At 39.4% G+C, this 21,904-nt stretch overlaps 1 protein-coding gene across 7 annotated transcripts in view; it reads left to right on the forward strand.

The window, feature by feature from the left end:
• The window catches only part of PPARG (peroxisome proliferator activated receptor gamma), a 134,204-nt gene that overhangs the window by 57,956 nt on the left and 54,344 nt on the right, over nucleotides 1-21,904 (forward strand). The window contains exon 1 of one of the 7 annotated variants that reach the window (XM_047781092.1): nucleotides 5,282-5,533. The exons of the other annotated variants lie outside the window; for them this stretch is intronic. Within the exon in view, the coding sequence (XP_047637048.1) occupies nucleotides 5,383-5,533 (151 nt within the window). The 5' untranslated portion in view covers nucleotides 5,282-5,382. Of the gene's footprint in view, nucleotides 1-5,281; nucleotides 5,534-21,904 lie in introns of those variants that run through there. 7 annotated transcript variants of the gene reach the window in all.

Here is a 21,904-nt window from a genome sequence, read left to right on the forward strand (position 1 = left end):
CCCACAGAAAAAAACCAAGGTTTTACATAGATTCAGAGAACAGATTGATGGTTATCAGAAGGAAAGGGGGTCAGAGGGGAGGGCAAAATGGACAAAAGTGGTCAATTGTTTGGTAATGGAGGGAAATTAGACTTTTGATGGTGAGCACACTGTCGTGTAGACAGAAGATGAAATGTAATATTGTACATGTGAAATTTACATAATGTTGTAACTGGTGTGACCTTGGTTTTTAAAAAAAGAGCAAGATTTTAATTGGTTTTCGAGGATAACATGACAGGAAAAATATTCTATTTTATAGGAATATTTGATATAAATCATTCTAAACACTGAATCATGCTTTCTTAATAAAACTTCATACAGCTATAACATGATTTTATTAATTACATGTTTTTAGACATTCTTTTACTTTTTGTTATGGAATCAGTCACAGCTGTTACTATTCTAGTTGCCTTCTCCTAAATATACTAAAATTTGGGGAGTTTTTTTGGCTGAGTAATATTCAGATTCTTTTGGCCAAAGGCAAGTTTCATGAATAATATTGAAAACCGAATACTGGAGTAGCCTTCTCAAATGCCACACTGACCTTTTTTTTTCAAATGTCCTAAACTAGGATAGAATTAAGCTGTCACCCTCCTCATTCTATCATTTTTCCTGATTGTCCCCATTCTTTCTCCTGCTGCTGGTGTGCACTGTACCCATAGTCACATCTATACCTTGGTGTCTCCAAAGTCCAAAGGCAGACAATCTTCATCTCACCTTACATTGCACAAAGCCCGGCATCCCTCAGTAGGGGAAACTGGGTTAGCTTTTGTGAAAGTACATAAGGAAGATGGTCTTTGCCCCTTTCTCCTCACTCTGTTAAAACTTCCAAGGACTGTCTTTCTGAGGGGGTTCTCCAAAGGATAGAAGACAATAGACTTCTTTATTGAAGGACCCTTTACATGCAAAGTGCAGATAACCAGTTTTTGTACACAACACCCAGACGTGGACCAAAGCTCCAACACCTTACATTACAGTTCCATTCACTAGCATGCTCTTTACGCATCTTGTTACAATATCCTTCAGGTTTTGATATTATAAAGAGTAAGGCACTGGGCAATCTTAAGACCTTGGGGATAAAGAAATTCATGTGCATGTTAAAACTCTCATAAATTTTCTGGTGATCACATACTGCATCCACTGATGGCAATGACTCTACTTAAGCAAATATATTATTTCTGGTATCAGCACATGCTAACTGACCTTCAGAGTTAAGTAAGCCAAAAGATCCCTCTTTTAGTTGTGTTTGGTAATTTTGATAAATATAGTTAAATGTAAACTAAATGAGAATGGGAATGTTGGCTTGTGAATGTATTATCTCTGATGCCTAGAATAATACCTGGCACTCAGGAGGTATTGGATGAAGGGATGCTTGGGTGCTTAGTGGTAAAATAAAATATAGTGTCTTTTCAACATCTTAAGACAAAACACTTACATAATTATATACAAATGAGATTGGCTCAGTTTATTTTGTCCATTTTAATTTGTGAGCAAGTTATTTCTTAAGTGACCTAGTGCTACAGTGTGATAGGACACAATATTACCACTGATATAAAGAATATGATTTGGAGCCCCTTTGTGGTGCAATGGCTTAAGAATCCAGCCTTGTCACCAAGGGTTAGGGTTAGGGTTAGGGTTAGGGTCAGGTTATTGCTATGGCACAAGTTCAATCCCTACCCTGCTCTGGGAATTTTCACATGCTGTGGGTGAGGCCAAAAAAGAAAAAAAGAAAGAAATATGATTTAACAATTTATATTGTATAAGTAACTTGGGATGCTTTGTGTATAGCTTGATATGTTGTCAAGAGTTTAAACATTTATTGAGCCTGCTAGGTGCCAGGCTTTATGTGTTAAAACTGTAATTTTTGTTCATTGGCTGTTTTTAAACTCTGCAAGGTAAGAATACATCCACATAATATCATCAAGTCAGCGCCTAGCTTTGTACTTGCCATTATAGTGTGATTACCAATAGATGTTTGTTGAGCAAGTAAATGAATGAAATACAATGACTAGGAGAGGTTTTTGCCTTCAAGCAATTTGGTCTAGGGGAAGAAGGGTTGACAGATTGAGGTAAATGCTGTAAGAGTCAGTGGATTCAGGCGCTAGCTATGGAATAATTAGCTGTTAAAAATAATTTTACTTTTGAATAGTGGATGCATACCATCAGAACTCTTAGAGTCTTGCAAGGCCTAGTGACACAGCAGATGGGCAAGTTGACTGAGAGAAAAAAAGAAGAGAATATAAGTCACAGCAGGTGAAGAGTCCCTGAGTCCTTTTGAATGAATCCGTGTATAGCCCAAATAATAAAATAGACAATACTACAGAACTTGAGAACCGGGTAATACTGTCAGCCTCAGAAACAAGACTGAGAAAATCCTCAGAATTATGTGGCATGAACAAGCGCTATCTTCACTGAGGAAATGTGGGGATGAGAGGAAGAAGGGCATTGAGAAACTTGCCCCCGCCCCCAACCCGGCCAATCCTGAAGATATTGATAAATGAATAGCACAGTGACTCATTGATATTCCTTGAAAGAGTTAATGTATTTTCCCCCAACTTACCCTGAACTCTATCCTGATGTATGTGATGCCTGATTTATTAAATGAGGTGACTTAGAGGAGTTGCTGCTGTGGCTCAGTAGATTAAGGATCCAGTGTTGCTGCAACTGCAACTCAGATTCATCCCTGTCCCAGGAACTTTGGTATTCTGCGGGGGGTGGAGGGGGTGATTTGGAGACTTCTAGGAATAGGAGTTGGTGAAGGCCAGTGGTGGACTGGCCTGAGAATTAGGCCTGGTGGAAACCCAGATTCAAGTTCTAGCTCTGCGTTTTCTCATCTTATTAATAGAGTGTTAGACCGTAAAGGGCTTCTCTCACCCGAAAGTGGTATCATTCAGCCAGCTTTATCATTCTTATAATCCAGCATCATCTTAAGGACATTTTAATAAACTTGTTCTTTTTTTTTTTTTATGTTGGAAAGACTTAAGGATTAGAAGGCAGGAATGAGGTGATGATAGTGATTTGGGTGGGAGAGTGACACTTAATCAGAGAAAATCTGAAATGTGCCTTCCAGATTCAAACACATCTTGGGACACGAGCAGGAGTATCTGCAGCCCGAATGGGACTTAAATTTTTGTTCTGTTTTATTAAGAAGAAGGGAAGTGTTCTTGGCATTAGTAATTATTTTTTATCTCTCATCAATTCAGCCTAGAATTTTGGATTAATCACATCTTTATTTTATTTTATTTTTGTATTTTCTATGGAGGTTCCAAGGCTAGGGGTCGAATTGGAGCTGTAGCCGCTGGCCCATACCACAGTCACAGCAACACGGGATCCGAGCCGAGTCTGCAATCTACACCACAGCTCACGGCAACACCGGATCCTTAACCCACTGAGCAAGGCCAGAGATCGAACCCACAACCTCATGGTTCCTAGTCAGACTCGTTAACCACTGAGCCACAAGGGAACTCCCCTAATCACATCTTTAAATTGTATTATCTGTACCTGTAATCTAAGGCGATCTGCCATTGAGAGGAAAGGAGAAATCAGGTTGAATGGAGAGAAACTCATTCTACACAAACTGTAATTTCCTAGTCATTTGGACTGTCAGGAAACTTGTTTTAATTTGAATTACCTTAACAAGGGATTTTTGGGTTTTTAAAGGCTTATCCACGATGTAATTGCCCAATTCTCCACTTTATCCTATGCTGTTGAGACACAGTAAGGGTTCTTCCCACCAGGCTGTTGCTCCATGACTGGTGAGGAAGCTTTTGCTGGTCCCTTGCAGGGTGGCTAGTTACTCGATGTAGATGAATCAGATATGTATTTATTCCATTTTGGGAATACTTGGATCAGTGTAATTCAGAGATTTACTGCTCATCTGATATACTGTCCTATGTGGGGGCATCTTTTTAAAGCCACAAGTTGCTGCAATTCTGAGGCCACTTATGTGACAAGAGGAGACCTGCTCCCACATTGAGATCTGGCACAGCTTGTGTTTCTCTTTGCCAAAAAGGGCAAAGGCCTTGAGCAAGAAGCCAGCATTTTCCTAATTACAAAACTGACCACAATTCCTCGCCAACCTATCAGTATAAATCCTTTTTTTTTTTCTGGTAATGCATTATTCCTGTCAGGGAGAACTCCACATTTTTCATTATGATCTGGAATTTATGCTTAAACATTAACCAATGTTCAGGCATCAGCTGATGCAGTATTGCTGCATATGCTATAATTGGATAAACTTCATAATTAAATTTTTGAAAGCAGACTCTGACATGTAAAATCTAAACTGTATCAAGCCCTCTCTATGTCCAGTCTCTCAACTCTTTAATTTTATGGCATTTAGATAGCTGTCAGTATCATTTTTTACATACTTTACAAAGTAGTAGAATAAATACCTTAGAACAGAATATTTCAGTAGCTGATAGCAAATTTTAAACTATGAACACATGCTTGAATTCAGAAGTCTTCTTCAGATATCAGATAATGGGCAGACAGGAAAAAAAAAACAAAAAAACAACTGTGTGCAAGTTGGTTTATCCGGTATTTCTTTTTTAAAGAAATTTTTAAATTATAGTTGATTTACAATGTTGTTCCAGTTTCTGCTGTACAGCAAAGTGACCCAGTCATATACCTATATACATTCTTATATTATCTTCCATCATGTTCTATCCTAAGAAATTGGATATAGTTGCTGTACAACAGGACCTCATTGCTTATCCATTTAAATGTAATAGTTTGCATCTTAACCCCAAACTCTCAGTCCATCCCACTCCCTTTGTCTATTTCATAACTCAGGGATGTAAACTTTTCAATTAAGAAGCAATTGTGAGTTCCTGCTGTGGCTCAGTGGGTTAAGACCCCGACTAGTATCCATGAGGATCCGGGTTCAATCCTTGGTGTCACTTAGTAGGTTAAGGATCCGGCATTGCTGTGGCTGTGGTGTGGGCTGGCAGCTGTAGCTCTGATTCGACCCCTATCCTTAGAACTTCCATATGCTGCAGGTACAGCCCTGAAAAGACACAAAAAAGAAGCAAGTGGATGTTGAACAGTCTCTTTGAGAGTTCTGAACACTGCACTGCTTGTGCCCCTCACAAGACACTGAACATGTGGGTCACTGGCGAGACAGTGTGGCAATGTATTCCTTGTAATGTACCAAGTCTTGCCAAAGCAGTGAACAATATTATGACACAACGTTTTGTCACAGCTGGCCCCTAACAGGAGTGTGCCAGCCAGTTCAGCCCTGGTCCTGTGGGAGTTGATTCCCACCTCTCCAGTATTTGGAAACTGATGTCCTGACTCATTGGTGCCTTCACCAGTTCTACAACCAGGAATCTTTTCCCTTTAATGGATTGGCCTTTTGCAAGAAATAGACAAAATATCAGTGTGAATGACAGCAAACCCCTATTCCATGCTGTCATGGGTGAAACTCTGGGAGATTCTCTTATTGACCCAGAAAGCGATGCCTTCGACACGCTGTCTGCAAACATTTCACAAGGTAAAGTCGGTCCAGATACGGCTACTGGGCACTTCGGGTGTTTTGGAAGGGTACGGTTGTTCTTGTAGCTTGTTTTCCAAGTTTTATTTGTTCTGATTCTATGATGTGTATGTTTCAGTCTCTTGCTGCTCTTATGTTCACTTATGCGTATATTCAGATCTTTAAAAAAAGAAACCTAATCTAATCCCTATTTTATCTGGGCACATGACTCCTGTGTCCTGAATTTTAAGCAACCAAAGTATATATTTTAAAATTTTTATTCATTTTTATTTTCTGAGTTTGCATTTTCCCCAAAACACCTAAGGTCTTTTTTTTTAGAATACCTGGGGGGTCACTTTTCTCCTTTTAGTTTTACATGTCACGTGTCTCTCAGCACAGTTTTTCTCTCTCTCCTGGGATTTATTCCTCTTAAAGTGTCTTAGCACGTTTTTGTTCTACTTTGAAATCTAGATAATTGTGTATGCCTTGTATCTCTCCCAAAGAATCATAACTTCCAGAGTGGAAGACCACATTGTATTTTTCTTGTATTTGTTAGGATTACAGAGCATAGCACCTTAGGCTTTGTAGAACAGAGTGCACGGACCTTGGCGAAGGCCTCTTCTAAGCATCTCATTTTACAGATGGAGAAAATGAGGCCCCAAAATGCCTGTTGCAGGCTAAATAAATGATTATTCCTTTTACTCAGATATAAAAGATTCAAACAGATAACCTCATTTTCAGCATATTTTTCTTGGCCATTGCAAAATTATATTCTTTATTTCTACAGCTCCTTCTACTGGAGTGTCTTAGCATAGCTGCTTCTGCTTTATACTGTTTCGCATTTGTTTCTGTATTTCCATTTTTTTTCTCTTCTCAAAGATGCCACATAAAAATAGATTGTGTTAACTAGTCTGATTCCTATTTTATACTTTAAGTGCTTAAGTGTTAAAATTAAGTTCCTTAATTATTGAAATGGATGGCTTTACATTTTAATGTTTTAATTTTTCTGGAAGCCTAAAGTTTGAACATATTAATCACAAATTTTTTAAATATCAAGATTTGAAAATTATGAAAAAATATTTCCTGAAATAGCATTTCATTTTATTATGATGACTAGACTCAATGCATATTTGTATGGGAGTTTTGTTTCATTGTATTATATAAAAGTCTATTATTCTGTTTTTCTACAAGTCTGCTTTCTCCAGTTATTAATTTAGGCTGCATCAGGGCAGAATGTCCTAGCTATACTGTAAAATTATTCTTGAGTCAAGATTTAATAGTTTTGTCTGTTTGAAAGGAATATGTCCAGAATGCAGTACAACCAATATTTTAAATTAACTTGGGGGACAAGAACTGGCTATGGTAAGCAATAGTTATGTGTTTTAAGTTAGTTTTCGTTCTGTACTAGTCTCTTTATTTTTATGCCTTGATTTTGCCCTGGGTTTAATTTTTTGAGTGTCAAATCCGCTTCAAAATAATAACCCAGTACTTTTCTTTTTAATTAACCTGGTATAGAATAAAATCATTAGCAATTAAGAAGTTATTTGTTGGGGAGTTCCCATCGTGGCTCAGCAGAAATGAATCCAACTAGTTAAGGATTCGGTGTTGTGGAAACGAACCTGACTAGTATCCATGAGGATGAGGGGTTTGACTCCTGACTTCACTCAGTGGGTTACAGATCAGGGATCCATTGTTGCCATGAGCTGTGGTGTGGGTCGCAGATGTGGCTTGGATATTGTGTTACTGTGCCTGTGACATAAGTAGCTTATGTGGTTTGGATCCCAAGTTGCTGTGGCTATGGCGTAGGCTGGCAGTTCTGATTTGACCCCTAGCCTGGGATCAGTGCTTAAGCGTTAAAATTAACTGCATATGCTGCAGGTATGACCCTAAAAATAAAAAAGAAATTATATATTGTACCATTTAACTCTTACATTATATGGTCTCTGATTTTTCCTTATTCATAAATGTTTTTCTGTTAAAAATATGAGTTTCTAAAGGCTAAAGACTGTGATAGCTAATAACTCTCATGGTATTTTGTAGGCAACCACAAACTACTTATTCCACACTTTCCGAAACAGACAGACAAACTTGAAAATAAATTGGGAATATATCCAGCATTAGCTAATTGAGGCCAGCAGAGATGCTGCACTGTAGAGATTAGGTACTTGGGTAGATCCAGGAATGCATTTGGTCCTCTTCCTTATCACAGGTGAAGGGGAATTAGGGTATAACAAGGGTCAGGGTGCTACTGCTGAAGACAGAGGGACTTGCTGAGTGTGAAAAATCCAGATGTCCAGCTACCTTGGTCCTATTCATAAACCTAAAAACTCTACTCTCTGTGGGCACTATGCCCACATTTTCCTGGTCTCCGTTATCACAGTGACTCCCTTTTTCTTACCTTCCTTTCTGGTTTCATCATGAGCTTTTCAGGGAACCCCAAGTAACCCCAAAGCTGGCTCTGAAACCATTTCCACTAGTAAAAATTGGCACAATTGAAGGGAAGCTTCCATAAACTCAAGCTGAATACGCCTCTTGCTTTTCGTGCCAGAATTAATCCTGCGTGAATTCTCTAATTTTAAGTTGTTGCACCAGAGCATTGAAAGATGATGACACACTTGTCCTTTGCAGCGGATTGAGCAATGGAAGTATGCCTTAGAGACGTGATAAGTGCTGCAAGAGATGATTCTTTGAAACACGAGTCTCTCCTGAGAGAGGAGTGAGCAAGTGATTGGCCGTCATTTCTACTGCGGGAGACCGGAACTGTGTCTGTGTGACTCCAGCTGTGTACATGGAAACCTGTAGACAATTGACCCAAGTCTTCACCTTCCCAGAGGTTTGAAGGGACCCACAAAGTATCAGGGAATGTAACTCCCAGACCTGTCTTGGCCACGTACTTACTCTGTGAATTTAAGCATCACTTATCCTCATGGCCCTCTGTTACCACATATGTTAACAGAAATACAGGGCTAGTGGGAGGATTAAATGACACAGTGTGTGCAAAAGCACATCCGACACCCTATAGAGAGTTTATTGTTCTGGCCTCAAGGTATTAATCACTAGTGGATGGAAGACATACAATATTCTAAATGTGAAGTGTTTTAAGGAATAGGGTGTGTGTGGAGGGGGGGAACTGTACGCTTCCTTATGCATCAAAATAAGTGGCGGTTTTGAGTGAGATGAGGCTTCTGCCTGACCTTGTGAATGTTTTGATAAAGAAATGATCAAACTTAGAAAAAGTATCACGATGTCTGATTTTTTTAAATGGGGGAATTACCTCCCACTTTCATTAATATTCGTCTGTGAAAAGATCGAATTTCCAAAAGTTGGAACTATTCTTTGTGCCTAAATGAGAGCAATGGTTATGTGTTTTCTTCTTAGAGACAATGAAAAAATGTCTTAGATTATAATGTTCTCTATATGATGATTTAGATCATTGACAGCTCTGGATTCCATAATCTCACAAGTAGTAACAGTTCAAAGGCCTTTCTCTAGATGTTTACTATCGTCCTTTATAATGTTTTCCTTAGTCTGGCTCTAGTTGTATCATTTATTTCTCATCTAACTGTTCAAATCTCTTTTTTGATCACTGGGACTTAGAGTTGGTAGATTTCTGGGCTCTGAGAATCTCCTTACTCCTTCCAAAAACTGTCATTACCCTTGTACTTTCCTCCCCCAAATTATGAATCATAGGAGACATCTAAAAGAATGGTCATTTATACTAAATGCTTACAAGAGAACACGGCGCTTTTGAGAATTTTATTTTCCTTTATCATCCCTAAGGAGCACAACTTGTCTTGAAAGTTACCTGACAGCAGTTATCCTTTTAAGTGGTTGATTACAGTGTAAAACATGGGTCATTAAATGAGAAACAGTTTTTATACCTCTGATATAATGGTTGTCATAGATCATTACCTTTATCAACATTCTCACATATAACTTAAATAAAGATAAGCTGGAGGAGATTCTAAAATCATCATGGGTCTTTGGAAGGTATGTATTCTTTGTGTCAGAGAAAATCTGAGCCAAGCAAATTTCCTAATTTTATTAGATCAACAGAACAGACACAAAGTTTCTGTTATTTTAGCTTCCTTTGGACACTTTGATGTTAGGCATTAGAGAGTTGTCCAGAAAAAGTCTGGTGTCCACCTCTGCTGTTGAGTATTTGTGAAAATATGTGATAGAAAATGAATCAGACTCATTTGAATGAAACTAAGTTTCTGCAAAACTCCACCAGATCACCCTTTTTTGTAGACAGTTTTGCACCTGTAACTAATTTAGAGACACAGGCATTGCATATGTATTTGATAGCAACTGCTCTCCAACTCTTATAACCTGGGAATTCAGGTCATGTGGCTGCTGAGTACACAGTTTTTTAGACCCACGTAATTTTTATTTGAGGAAGGAATTGCCAACACAAGATTGAGGTTCCCACAAGTAGTGAATGGTTTACATTATAAAGTCGATTTAAAACAGTCAACTGTCAGTTACCTACATGTGAATTATCCCTCATCACCTCATGCCAGAATTTCTATTCAGCCTTTTAGCTGACCTTTGAAAGGAAAAACTTTCAGCCAGCCAATCTGATCTTCCAGAGAAGTGGTCCTAAAGCCTATCTTTATTACCAGTCTTCTAATACACATTGAGCACCTGCAGTAGGTACAAGGCACCAGTGTGAACACTGTGAGGTCTCGACACCTTTGCCTGGCTTTCAGAACTCTTGGCAGTCTGGTTCCACCTTGTGTATCTTATTTCCCTTCCCACCTCAGAGATTGGCCACCTTGCTCTAATTGGACTCAGGTCTTGGTTCCAAGAACAAGCCACACTCACTCTTGCCTCCAAGCCTTTCATGTTTTGGAACGCCTCTTCTCATTCTTCCACCTTTTCCAATCCTCTCTGTCCTTCAAGGTCAGATTCAAGTAAAGTCTGCTCCATGAAACACTCTGTGAATACTTTAGCGTTCATTGTTCTCCCTCTGCCCTAAAGCAGTGTATGTCCTCTCCCTGCTCCACTGCCACCACCCTGATGCAAGTCACCCAGATCTCTGCCTGGAGGGGCATCCCAGTCTCTTGACAGATCTTCCTGCCTCTGCCTTATCCCCAGCACCCTCCTCTCAACCAGTCATCTAGAAGGATCATGATAAAATGGCAGTCAGGCCTGTCCTTCTGCTCCAAACCCTGCTGTGACTCCCCTTCTCTTAAAACAAAAGCCCTGCACCCTCTCCCTTGGTTTGTTATCATTGCTTAAATAAGCTCAGGTAATAGAAGGGGCAGGCTGCATCTTTTCCTTGGAATATCTTTATCAGTAAGCATCCAAATCCCCATCATTCCACTGGGCTCTTATCATTCAAAACCTATCTCTACCATGAAGGTATCCCCGATTGTTTCAGAACATGTTAAGTCGCTCTCCTCTACGTTTCTACAGTTCTTGTCTCTGTCACTGGTTTAGTCTCTGTACTTCCTTCTGTTCTCAAACATCTTTCACCTCAGTTAACTTCTCAAGGTCAAGAACTACATTATAATGGATTTCTTGTGGGGCCTAAAAAATACTTTGCACATAGTTTTAGGTCATTGGTTATCTTGATTTGAGGTAGTTTTGGTTTTGTGTTACTGATTGAGCATGTGCTGAGATTAAGATATTGAAAAAGAAAAATGCCAAAGAAAAGTAAAACCAGGAAAGGTTTTGGGAAGAGAAACACTGTAGTAAAATATAAGGGTGTCTCTACTAAAGAAGCAAGGTTTAGGACATGAGGGCAATCTGGCTGTGACATCTGTCACCCCATTGACTGCCAGGCAACTCTGGCAGTCGGCTGATCTGGCTGGCCAGGCAGGTGTCCCCTTCCTCCCTCACTGCTCCATGTGCATCCCTCTTGAAGCAGCATGCTCAGTTGAAGAGGATGACCGTCCCCAGTAGAGGAGGACCGTTCTTTGGTCAAGGGTATACGAGTAGCTGCGCTCCCCTGATAGAACCTCCAAACAAACTCTCAAGAAGCAAGGTTTATAAAATAGATTGTTGATGCAAGGAAGAATTAATTAATTAGCATGAAATTGGTGGTTTGGGTTTAAACTACTGACTTATTTCGCTTAAATGGAATGTCTCAAAGGACAACTCAACTGATCCAAGTGTATTAACCTCCCAAACACAGGCTTCCTGATGTAGGCAATTAGTATTTGGAGAAAGATTTTCTGCTTTGTTAAAAAAAAAAAAATGCAGTGTTCTTTTGAAACGATGGAACTTAATATAAGCCAAACACATCTAAAGCAAAAACATAACTTGTAATACTCACTCCTCAGGATGAAATGTGTATCCTTTGAAATTTTGCCTGTCCTGTCTACACTGAGTTGAGAATTTTGACTGAATATGTATTTAGCCTTTGTTGTACAAGGAGGCCAGTTTGAAAAATAAGGTAGTTTATACAGTGAGGTGCCACCTCACACCAGTCAGAATGGCCATCATTAATAAGTGTACAAATAACAAAGGTTGGAGAGGGTGTGGACAAAAGGGAACCCTCCTGCACCGTTAGTGGGAGTGTAAATTGGTACAACCACAATGGAAAAGAATATGGAGGTTCCTCAGAACTAAGTACAGAACTACCATAAGATCCAGCAATCCTACATCTGGGCATATATCTGGACAAAACTTTCATTCAAAAAGACACATGTACCCCTGTGTTCCTATTATTCACAATAGCTAAGACATGGAAACAACTTAAATGTCCCTTGACAGATAAATGGATTAAGAAGATGTGGTACATATACACAGTGGAATACCACTCAGCCATAAAAAGAACAAAATGATGCCATTTGCAGAAAAATGGATGGATGGAACTAGAGGTTCTCATACAAAGTGAAATAAGTCAGAAGGAGAAAGACAAATAGCATATGATATCACTTATATCTAGAATCTAATATACGGGACAGATGAACCTGTCTATTGAATAGAAACAGACTCACAGGCATAGAGAACAGATTTGTGGTTGCCAAGGGGCTTGGGGGAGAGAGAGGGATGGACTGAGAGTTTGGGGTTAGTAGATGCAAACTGTGACATTTAGAATGGATAAGCAATGAGGTCTTACCCTGTAGCACAAGGAACTGTATCCAATCTCTTGGGATAGAACGTGATGGAAGATATATGAGAAAAAGAATATCTATATATGAAACTGGGTCACTTTGCTGTACAGCAGAAATTGACAGAACATTGTAAATCAACTGCAATAAATTTTTTTTAAAATATAAAAAGGAAATTCTTGTTGTGGCTCAGTGGTAACGAATCCGACTAGTGTCCATGAGGATGTGGGTTCAATCCCTAGCCCCTCTCAGTGGGTTAAGGATCTGGCATAGCTGTAAATTGCAGTGTAGGTAGCAGATGCAGCTCGGATCTGGCATTGCTATTACTGTGGCCATGCTGTGGCTGGCAGCTGCAGCTCTGATTCAGGCCCTAGCCTGGGAACTTCATTATGCCATGGGTGTGGCCCTAAAAAAATTTTTTTTCAATTAGGTATTTTATTAAGACAGATTTCAATACTGTTTTATAACTTCTGAATAGGAAACTTCTTGCCCCCTCCAACTTATTTTTTAATTGAAAGAACATTCTTAAATGAGTGCCCTGGAAATTCTATACTAATCCTTTTAGCACAAATGAAAAAGTTTTTGCTGGCTTATGTAGTTAGTCTGCACATTTCCTTCTACTCTCCCCCACATACACACCCCAGACCCTTTTGCAATATCTCTATTATTTAACTTTTTGTTGAAGTATGAAGAAAGTGTGCAAATCATTTCACAAAGGAACATACCTAGGTAATTCACCCTCAGATAAATAAACAGCAATCCCAGCATTCCAGAAACTCTGACTATTCTAGTTTCCAACCCATTGATTACTTTTGCCTGTTTTTGAGTTTTATTTATTTTTTTGGTCACACCTGCAGCCTATGGAAGTTTGCAGATCAGGGATCAAACCCACACCACAGCAGTGACAATGCCAGATCCTTAACCCACTGAGCCACTAGGGAACTCCTGGATTTTATATAAGTAGAATATCTTTTTTGCATCTAGATTCTTTTGCTCAGGATCTGTTTCTTAATCACATTATTGAGTATAACTGGCCTTCATTCTCATTACTTTATAGTGTTTTGCTGTGCAAATAATCACAGTGTATCTATCCGTCCCACCAATGATGGCATTCAGGTGGTTTCCAGTATTGCAAATAGTACAGCCATGAACACTCTTGTTTTGGTCTTCATTGAGCAAGTGTACACATTTCATTAGCTATAGGCTTGGGCCATAGGGTGTGTTCAGCCTTGGTATACAACCAGATGGTTCTGAATGTGGCTGTACCTGAGAACACCCCTACCAATGGTAACTGGGTGTCCAAAGCTTCCACATGTTTTTTTTGTTTTTTGTTTTGTTTTTGTTTTTTTTTGGCCACCCCATGGCATATGGAGCTCCTGGGCTAGGGATCAGATCCGAGCCACATCCAAGTACTAAGCCATAGCTGCAACACCACCAGACACCTAACCTACTGTGTAGGGCCGGGGATCCAACCCACATCCTCGCACTCCCAAGACACTGCTAGTCCCATTGTGCCATAGCAGGATCTTCTGCCTCCACATCTTTATGGTTCTCAGCATTTTCTTTTTCATTTTAATCATCCTAATAGATATGTGGTGGTATCATCTTGTAATTTTTATTTCTCATTTGTATTGCCTTTTCTCTGATAGCTACGAAGTTAAGCACCTTTTAAGATATTTATTGTCCATTTGGCAATCGTTTTTTTTGCAAAGCCTTTTGCCTCTTTTAATATTGGGTACTTTAGGTATGAGTTTTAAAGCATACTCTGTCAGATAACAAGTATTGCAAATATCTTTTCCCACTCTGTTCCTTTTCCTTTCACTTATTAAAGTGTTCATCTTAATGTAGTCCAATTTATCAGGGTTTTTTATGGTCAGTGCTTTTTATATCCTATTGAAGAAACCTGTGCCTACTCACGTTGGTAAGGTTGTCATCGTTTTTGTTTTGAAAGCTCTTTTGTCTAATATTTCACATTGAGATCTACATCCACATTAAACTGATTTTTGTGTATGTGGTAAGGCAGAGGTTGAAACATGCTTTCTCTATACAGATACCCACTTGACTCTGTTGAAAAGATTATCCTCTCCCCAGTTGCACTGCAATGATATTTTGTCATAAACTAGGTGACCGTATACATGTGGCGTTGATTATGGACTTACCCTTCAGTTGCATGGGTCTATTTTTTCCGTCTTTGCACCAACCAACATCTGGTCTTAATGACTGTGCCATTATCATTGGTTCTGGTATCTGGTAGTATAAGTCACCCAGCATTTTTCTTCTCTTCAAAATTGCCTCAGCTACTCTTGGCCCTTTAAATTTCCATATAAATTTTAGACTCAACATGCCAGTTTCTACACGAAAATGCTAGGGTTTTGGTCAGAATTGTTCCTAGTCTATAGATATACTTTGGAATTGTTCTGAGTCTATAGCTAAATGTAGGGAGAATTGACAGCTTTATGATACTGTGTTTTCCAGTTCGCAAACATGTTATATCCCTTCATTTACTTAGCTATTTTTTAATAATATTTTTGAGTTTTCAATGTAGAAATCTTATATTTTGCTAGATTTCCCCCCCCTAGGTGTTTGATGTTTTTTAGCCTGTTGTAAAAATCATTTTTAAATGTCATTCTGTTAGTTGCTGGCTTACAGAAATATAATTGATTTTTGAATATCCCACAATTATATATCCCACAATTTTGCTAAATTCTCCTGTTAACTGTAATTGTTTATTTTATTTTATTCTGTTTTTTTATACAATCATGTCATCTGTGAGTAATGTTAGTTTTATTTCTACTTTTATAATCCTGTGTCTTTGTTGTTGTTGTTGCATTGGCTAAGATCTCCAGTGTTTGATAGAAGTGGTGAAAACTAGTATCTTTATCTCTTTCCTGATCTCAGAAGGAAAACTTAAATACTTAACTATCAAATATGATGGTTACTTTAGGTTTCATGTTGGTCTGTTTATTTTATTTCACTTTATTTATTTTGCTTTTTAGGACCATACCTGTGGCATACGGATGTTCCCAGGCTGCCAGTTTATGCCACAGCCACAGCAGTTCAGGATCTGAGCCACGTCTGTGACCTACACCACAGCTCATGGCAATGCCAGATCCTTAACCCACTAAGCAAAGCCAGGGATCGAACCTTCATCCTCATGGACACTAGACGGGTTCGTTACTGCTGAGCCATAATGGGAACTCCTGTCTGTTTTTTTGATAGATAGTCTTTATCAAATTAGTGATGTTTTCCCATCCTTCCTAATGAAGAGGTTTTTTTAAAATAATGAATGAGTGTTGAATTGTATCAAATGCATTCATGTAGAATATTTTTGATTTGCAATAATGGCTCAGGAGGTAGATTTAAAATGAAAAGTGCTTATTATGCATACTTTGCGATCACATGGCAATATATTTTAAGGTAATATGTATAGGGTAGAGCTAATGAACAGCTGCACTTCACCCTGTAACCACTAGTGATCTGGCGACATCTGTTTTGACGCTTTGGTTCTCATTGTTTGTTTAGCTTAAGACCATTGTCTTTTCATTAAGAGTGCTTGGCACAGTAAATTGAAAAAGAATGAGTAATATATCACCCACTTTGCCAGACTAAACAACTGTGAGTGAGGCTGCTTTCCCCTCAGTGACAGTTTTAGGCTAAGCGAGGTGCTTGCACAGTAAAGTGTTATTGAAAACCACCTGCACACCCGTCTCTTCTTAGTTGTGGGTGGTCCTTGATGATGGTTGACAGGTGGATAGAGCGAGGAGGGCCTCTGGCAGATCTTTGGTGGCTTCCTACTTTTCTGTGTAGTCACAAACTTCTAGAGCATTCCTTTCATTTTTTTCCTTTCCACTCAGCCTCCTCTCTCCCATTTTCATTGCCCTGTTGCTGCAAAACCAGAACCCAGCTGTGCAGAGGGAGCTGGCCGGGGGCAGGCGGGGATGGGGTGGGGGGGGAACATTCCAGTTCCTTTTTTCTGAGCTGGGCGCCCTTTGTTGCTCGCTGCTGGTGTGCACTCGGCAAGACCAAGATTTCAAATCAGCCAGAGTTATGAACCGTTCCAAAGATTTAGCCCCAGTCCTGTCTAGATTTTACCAAGACTCCTTTCAGAAATGGGGAGAGGTGGGTGTAGCAGAGAACCAACCTTGAACTAGTTGGGCTGTGATGAGAAAGAAGACCTGTATCTCGAGCTGAGGTAGCAGAAGAAACAACCAGTCTGGATGAGGGCGTGATCCTCTTCTCTTTCTTGTCCCCTGAGACCTGAGGACTGGGTTAAGCAAGCTATTTAGGCAAGATGTGGGAAAAGGAATTTTTAAAAAGCATAAACGAACTTTAGGATCCTCTAAAGCTGATATGCCCTTTGTTGATCTGAATTTGGAGATTTGCTGTGAGACCCTCTGGTGTATTGCAAGAAAATGTGCATATACAGAGAGGTGTTTGTATGCTTTCAGTGAGATCAGTGAGAGTATCACTAGGACATCAGATCACAGAAGCAGTGGATTCGGTTTTTAATATTGTCTGAGTAGACAACACAATGAAAACATATTTTCTTCTATTAGAGAGAAATGATACACTAAGGATTCTATTTTTAGTCCTTTTGATAATTCCTGGTGTCCAAAATAAGAGGTTCTCTGTTCAGAGAAACCATAGCAGAATTCAAGCCCCAGCTGCAAATACCTGTTAACTGTGTGACATTGGGCAAATCATTTCACCCCTTTCTGTCTAATTTTTTCAGTGGTAATTATAATTGTATATAACACATAGGACATGGGTTATATTTACACATGTAAATTATTATATACCTATAAGTTCATAAATTATATATACAATAACAACTTAGAAATTACATATGTAATGGGCTTAAGGTACAGCACCTATAATAAAAATTATTACCTCCTATTAAACTGTACTTCTGCCAGTGCGGTCCAGAGTCTTTTTCTTCCTTTACTAATTAAAACTCATGATACCAGTGAAGGAAAAGAAATAAGTTGATAGAATTTAATTGACTCAAGCTTTTAAAAAATAAACTCATATTTTCCTTGATTTTTCTGATTTTCCTGGATTTTACTTGAAACTGCATTAAAATTTTTCTCTACTTTTCCAGGTTATTGCCTGATACTTCTTTTTAAGAGGACTGAGTAACAGGCAAGGAATATATTTACTCCTTCTGTTAGGCGAAATTGTGGGGAAATATTACCATGTAAAGATATTTAAGTTTTGCTTTTATGAAAGTAAAACTTGCACACAGTTTTAAAAGTCAGATCGTACAAAGCTTTCAACAAAGAACCACAAATCTCAGCCTACACCCAGTTCCCCCTCCTCAGAGGCAGTGATTTTTAACTTTTTAAAACATTTCTCCTGGTATTTACTGCATGTCTTTAAAATAACACACTCATGTTGCTATTTTAAAAATTGTGTTCATTACCCACTGACTTACTCCTGTAGAAGACAAGAATTTAGCCTTTTCCCACCACACAAATTCCCAGCAATTTAGCCTTTTCCCAAAATGCACACTTGTCCTTTCTCCCATCTTCACAGCGTGGTTATTTGTAATTTGAGGTGAAATCAGTTGTCTGTGTTTCTATCGCTGTAACTTCGAAAGTGCTGCTTACAGTTGAGCCTGACACTTTACTACAGTTTTACTTCTGATTCTGGTTAGTGGTTTGTTTTTTCTGGAGTTAATAATTCTTTTTTTTTTTTTCTTACTAGCTGCTCAGTTTTGTTGTTCCTTTTCTGTGTACCTCTCACTAGTTCATTCTCAGACTTTCCGAGAGAGAGTAAGGAGCACTCCTTCATGGTGGGCACCCGTGTCTCAGGGACTCTGCTGTGACTTCCCCCATCCTCCTGGTCCATTCTCTCTGGGAGAAGATTCTGCTCAGGTGCTGTTGTCCTGGCTCTTCCTTCCACCTCTCTCCTGTGTTTCAATCCTTTGTTTCCTGGACCCCCTGTTTTCCTTTTGTTCTGGTATAGAACTCTGGGGAAGAGCTCCTGGGAGGTGACTTTTTTTGAGACCTTGTATTTCTGAAAATGTCTATTCTCCTCTTATACTTGAGTGGTGGTTTGGCTGAGTATAAAATTCTAAATTGGAAATCATTTTTTTCTTTGAAAATTGAAAACATTGCTCTGTTTTCTAGCTTCCAGTGCTGCTGCTGAGTTCAGTGTCTCTCTGATTCTTGATCCTTTATTTTTTATTTATTTTTTATTTTTTTATTGTACTTTATTTTTTTGCCTTTTTAGGGCCATACCCATGGCATAATGGAAGTTCCCAATCTAGGGGTCAAAAGGGAGCTACAGCTGCCAGCCTGTGCCACAGCAACTTGGGGTCCAAGCTGCCTCTGCGACCTACACCACAGCTCACAGCAACACCAGATCCTTACCCCACTGAGTGAGGCTAGGGATCGAACCCATAACCTCATGGTTCCTAGTTGGATTCGTTTCCACTGTGCCATGACGGAAACGCCTGAACCCTGATCCTTTAAATGGGACTCTTTTTCTTCCTGTCTGGAAGCTTTTAGGATAGTCTGTAAGAAAAGGATTTTTCTTTACAGTGATTCCTTTCCATGTGGTTTAAATAACAAATATTTTCTGGAGTTCCCGTCGTGGTGCAGTGGTTAACGAATCCGACTAGGAACCATGAGGTTGCGGGTTCGGTCCCTGCCCTTGCTCAGTGGGTTAACGATCTGGCGTTGCCGTGAGCTGTGGTGTAGGTCACAGACGCGGCTCGGATCCCGCGTTGCTGTGGCTCTGGCGTGGGCCGGTGGCTACAGCTCCAATTCAACCCCTACCCTGGGAACCTCCATATGCTGCGGGAGCGGCCCAAGAAATAGCAACAAAAAAAAAAAAAAAAAAGACAGATAAATAAATAAATAAATAAAACACACACACACACACACACACACACACACACAAAAGAAAAAAAAAAACAATATTTTCTGTCTTGGGTTTTGTTGTTGTATTAACCAACATAAACCCTTGCCCTTTGCCATTCTAAAGTTAAAGAAAACCTAAGGGATAACCTAATAATGCTTTTCAAGTATATGTGGTAAAGGACAAGTATGCAGTGGATGGTAACTATATATTTAGAAAATGGAAAAAAATTAGAAGCTTCAACATGGTAGAGCATCATTTCACAAACTCTGTTCCATCGAGTGGTGAACTCCTGCAATGTTGCCTACTGTGGCCTCCCCTCTCGTGTATTTTTTTTTTTTACAGCCACACCTGTAGTACATGGAAGTTCCCAGGTTAGGGGTGGAATCAGAGCTGCAGCTGCAGGCCTATCCCACAGCCACCCCAGATCTGAACCACATATGTGACTAGGAATGCCAGATCCTTAACCCACTGAGTGAGGTCAGGGATCAAACCTGCATCTTCACAGAGACAATGTTGGGTCCTTAACCTGCTGAGCCACAGTGGGAACTCCTCTCTTGTGTATATTCTCTTGGATTATTAGCAGTAAGTCTAAGAAGTCCTGCAGTAAACTGATTTAAACTGGCTCTACGTAGCATTTCCTAAACTTATTTGCCCACCAGAATTTTTTTTTTCTTTTTCGTTATCACGAACATATGTATAACACAGTTGGGGGAGTGCCAGGTGAGACATAGACTTTCCCAGCTATAGAAGAGTCACTAAGCATTGGAATGAGGAGAAGCTGTGGTCTTTCGTTTTGCAGAGGCTTTTAAAACAGGACATCTGTTTTAGGCGTAGTCCTCTTTGAACAATAGGACTCTGCTGGTGTTTCTTCCTCTTCCTGTCCCCTCCTGGTAGCACTGGAGGTTTTTAGCACTCCTTTTACATGATTCTAGTTCTCTGGTTACCACTACCACCTATAATTATATGTATAGAGAACTTACTGCCTGGCCCTATGCTGTATGCTTTGCATGGGTTATCTGAATCTTCACAACAGCTCTGTGAGGTAGACGGCATAATTATTTACAGATGGGGCTAATTAGATAAAAAGAGATCCCAGAATTCAAACCCAGAGCCTCTGAGATGCTACTAGCTCTCCTTCATAGATCATGACGTTACTACTCAGAACAGAACCTGCAACAAACAAGCAAAATACATACACCTGTATTTTTGTATGTTTTTAAAACGTGGACTGATATGATGGTCACTTTACCAGACTATTCCCTAAAACTTTTCATGAATTCAGAGTTTATTACTCTTGTTAGAAACAAAATTTGCTATTGATTTTTTTATTCTGATTTGTCGTCCAGTAAATGGCTCCTTGCAGGAGACTTTTCTCCTTCATAATTTTGACATCATTCCTGTATATTTGCTGTGACCAAAAAAAAATCCAAATCTATAAAAATTGGTATAGGTTACAAAGTCTCCTTTTCTACGTGGTTACATAGGATAATAATTTCGTGGAGGATGCTAGGGTGGGAGACAGAAAACCTAGATTCTTCTTGGGGTGGCTATTAACCCTTGCTCATGAGCAAATAACCTTGCTTGGTTTTCGTCATCTGTCAAATGAGGAACTTAGATGATCTCAAAAAGTTCCTTTCCTGTAGCATTTCAGGATGATTCTGTCTCTGGATATCAGCTATTGTAATGAGAGAGAATTAGGAAGTCCCCAGGTCCGTTTACACTGCAAAATGATTTTAATGGATCCATAAAGGGGGGCTGGATGAATGCACTGGGGTCATATTTGTGAGTACCCATGACCTTGAACTGAAACAAATGAGAAGTGAATGAAAAAAATCGGTGATTGTCTCTCTGAGGTCATTTCTAGCAAGGCTACTGCACTTTAGACCATCTAGGAAAGGCCTTCCCCTGCACCTGCTCTTGTTGTACAGCTTAACTTGTTTTTCAGTGAAGTTTCTATTTGAGAATAACTCACCTTTCACAGTTCATTCCCAGCCCCCTGTACCTGGCACATCAAAGATGTTCAGTGAAGGTTTGCTGAATTAATGGTTTAATATAGAACTAGAAGATCAGGAAGAGACTTTTTTTCTAACCTAGACATTTCTACCCAAGTATTCACTTTAGAAAATAAAGTGTGCAACTGAATCTCAAACTAAGACTCAAAAGGCAACATAATGTATGATTCCACTTAAATCACTGTTATGAACTAAAGGTTTGTATTCCATATCCCCAAATTTATTGAAACCTTAACCCTAAATGCAATAGGGACTTTGGGAGGATATGAGGTTTAGATAAGGTCATGAAAGTGGGGTCTCCCTGATGGGATTAGTGCCCTTAGAAGAAGAGAGACCAAAACCCTCATAGTCAGAAGGCAGATATCTGTAAGCCAGAAAGCAGGCTTGCACCAGGAATCAAATCTGCTGGCACCTTTATTTTGGATTTCCCAAGCTCCAGAACTGTGAGA

This window comes from Phacochoerus africanus, chromosome 1, assembly GCF_016906955.1.
Source record: "Phacochoerus africanus isolate WHEZ1 chromosome 1, ROS_Pafr_v1, whole genome shotgun sequence".
NCBI lineage: Eukaryota > Metazoa > Chordata > Mammalia > Artiodactyla > Suidae > Phacochoerus > Phacochoerus africanus.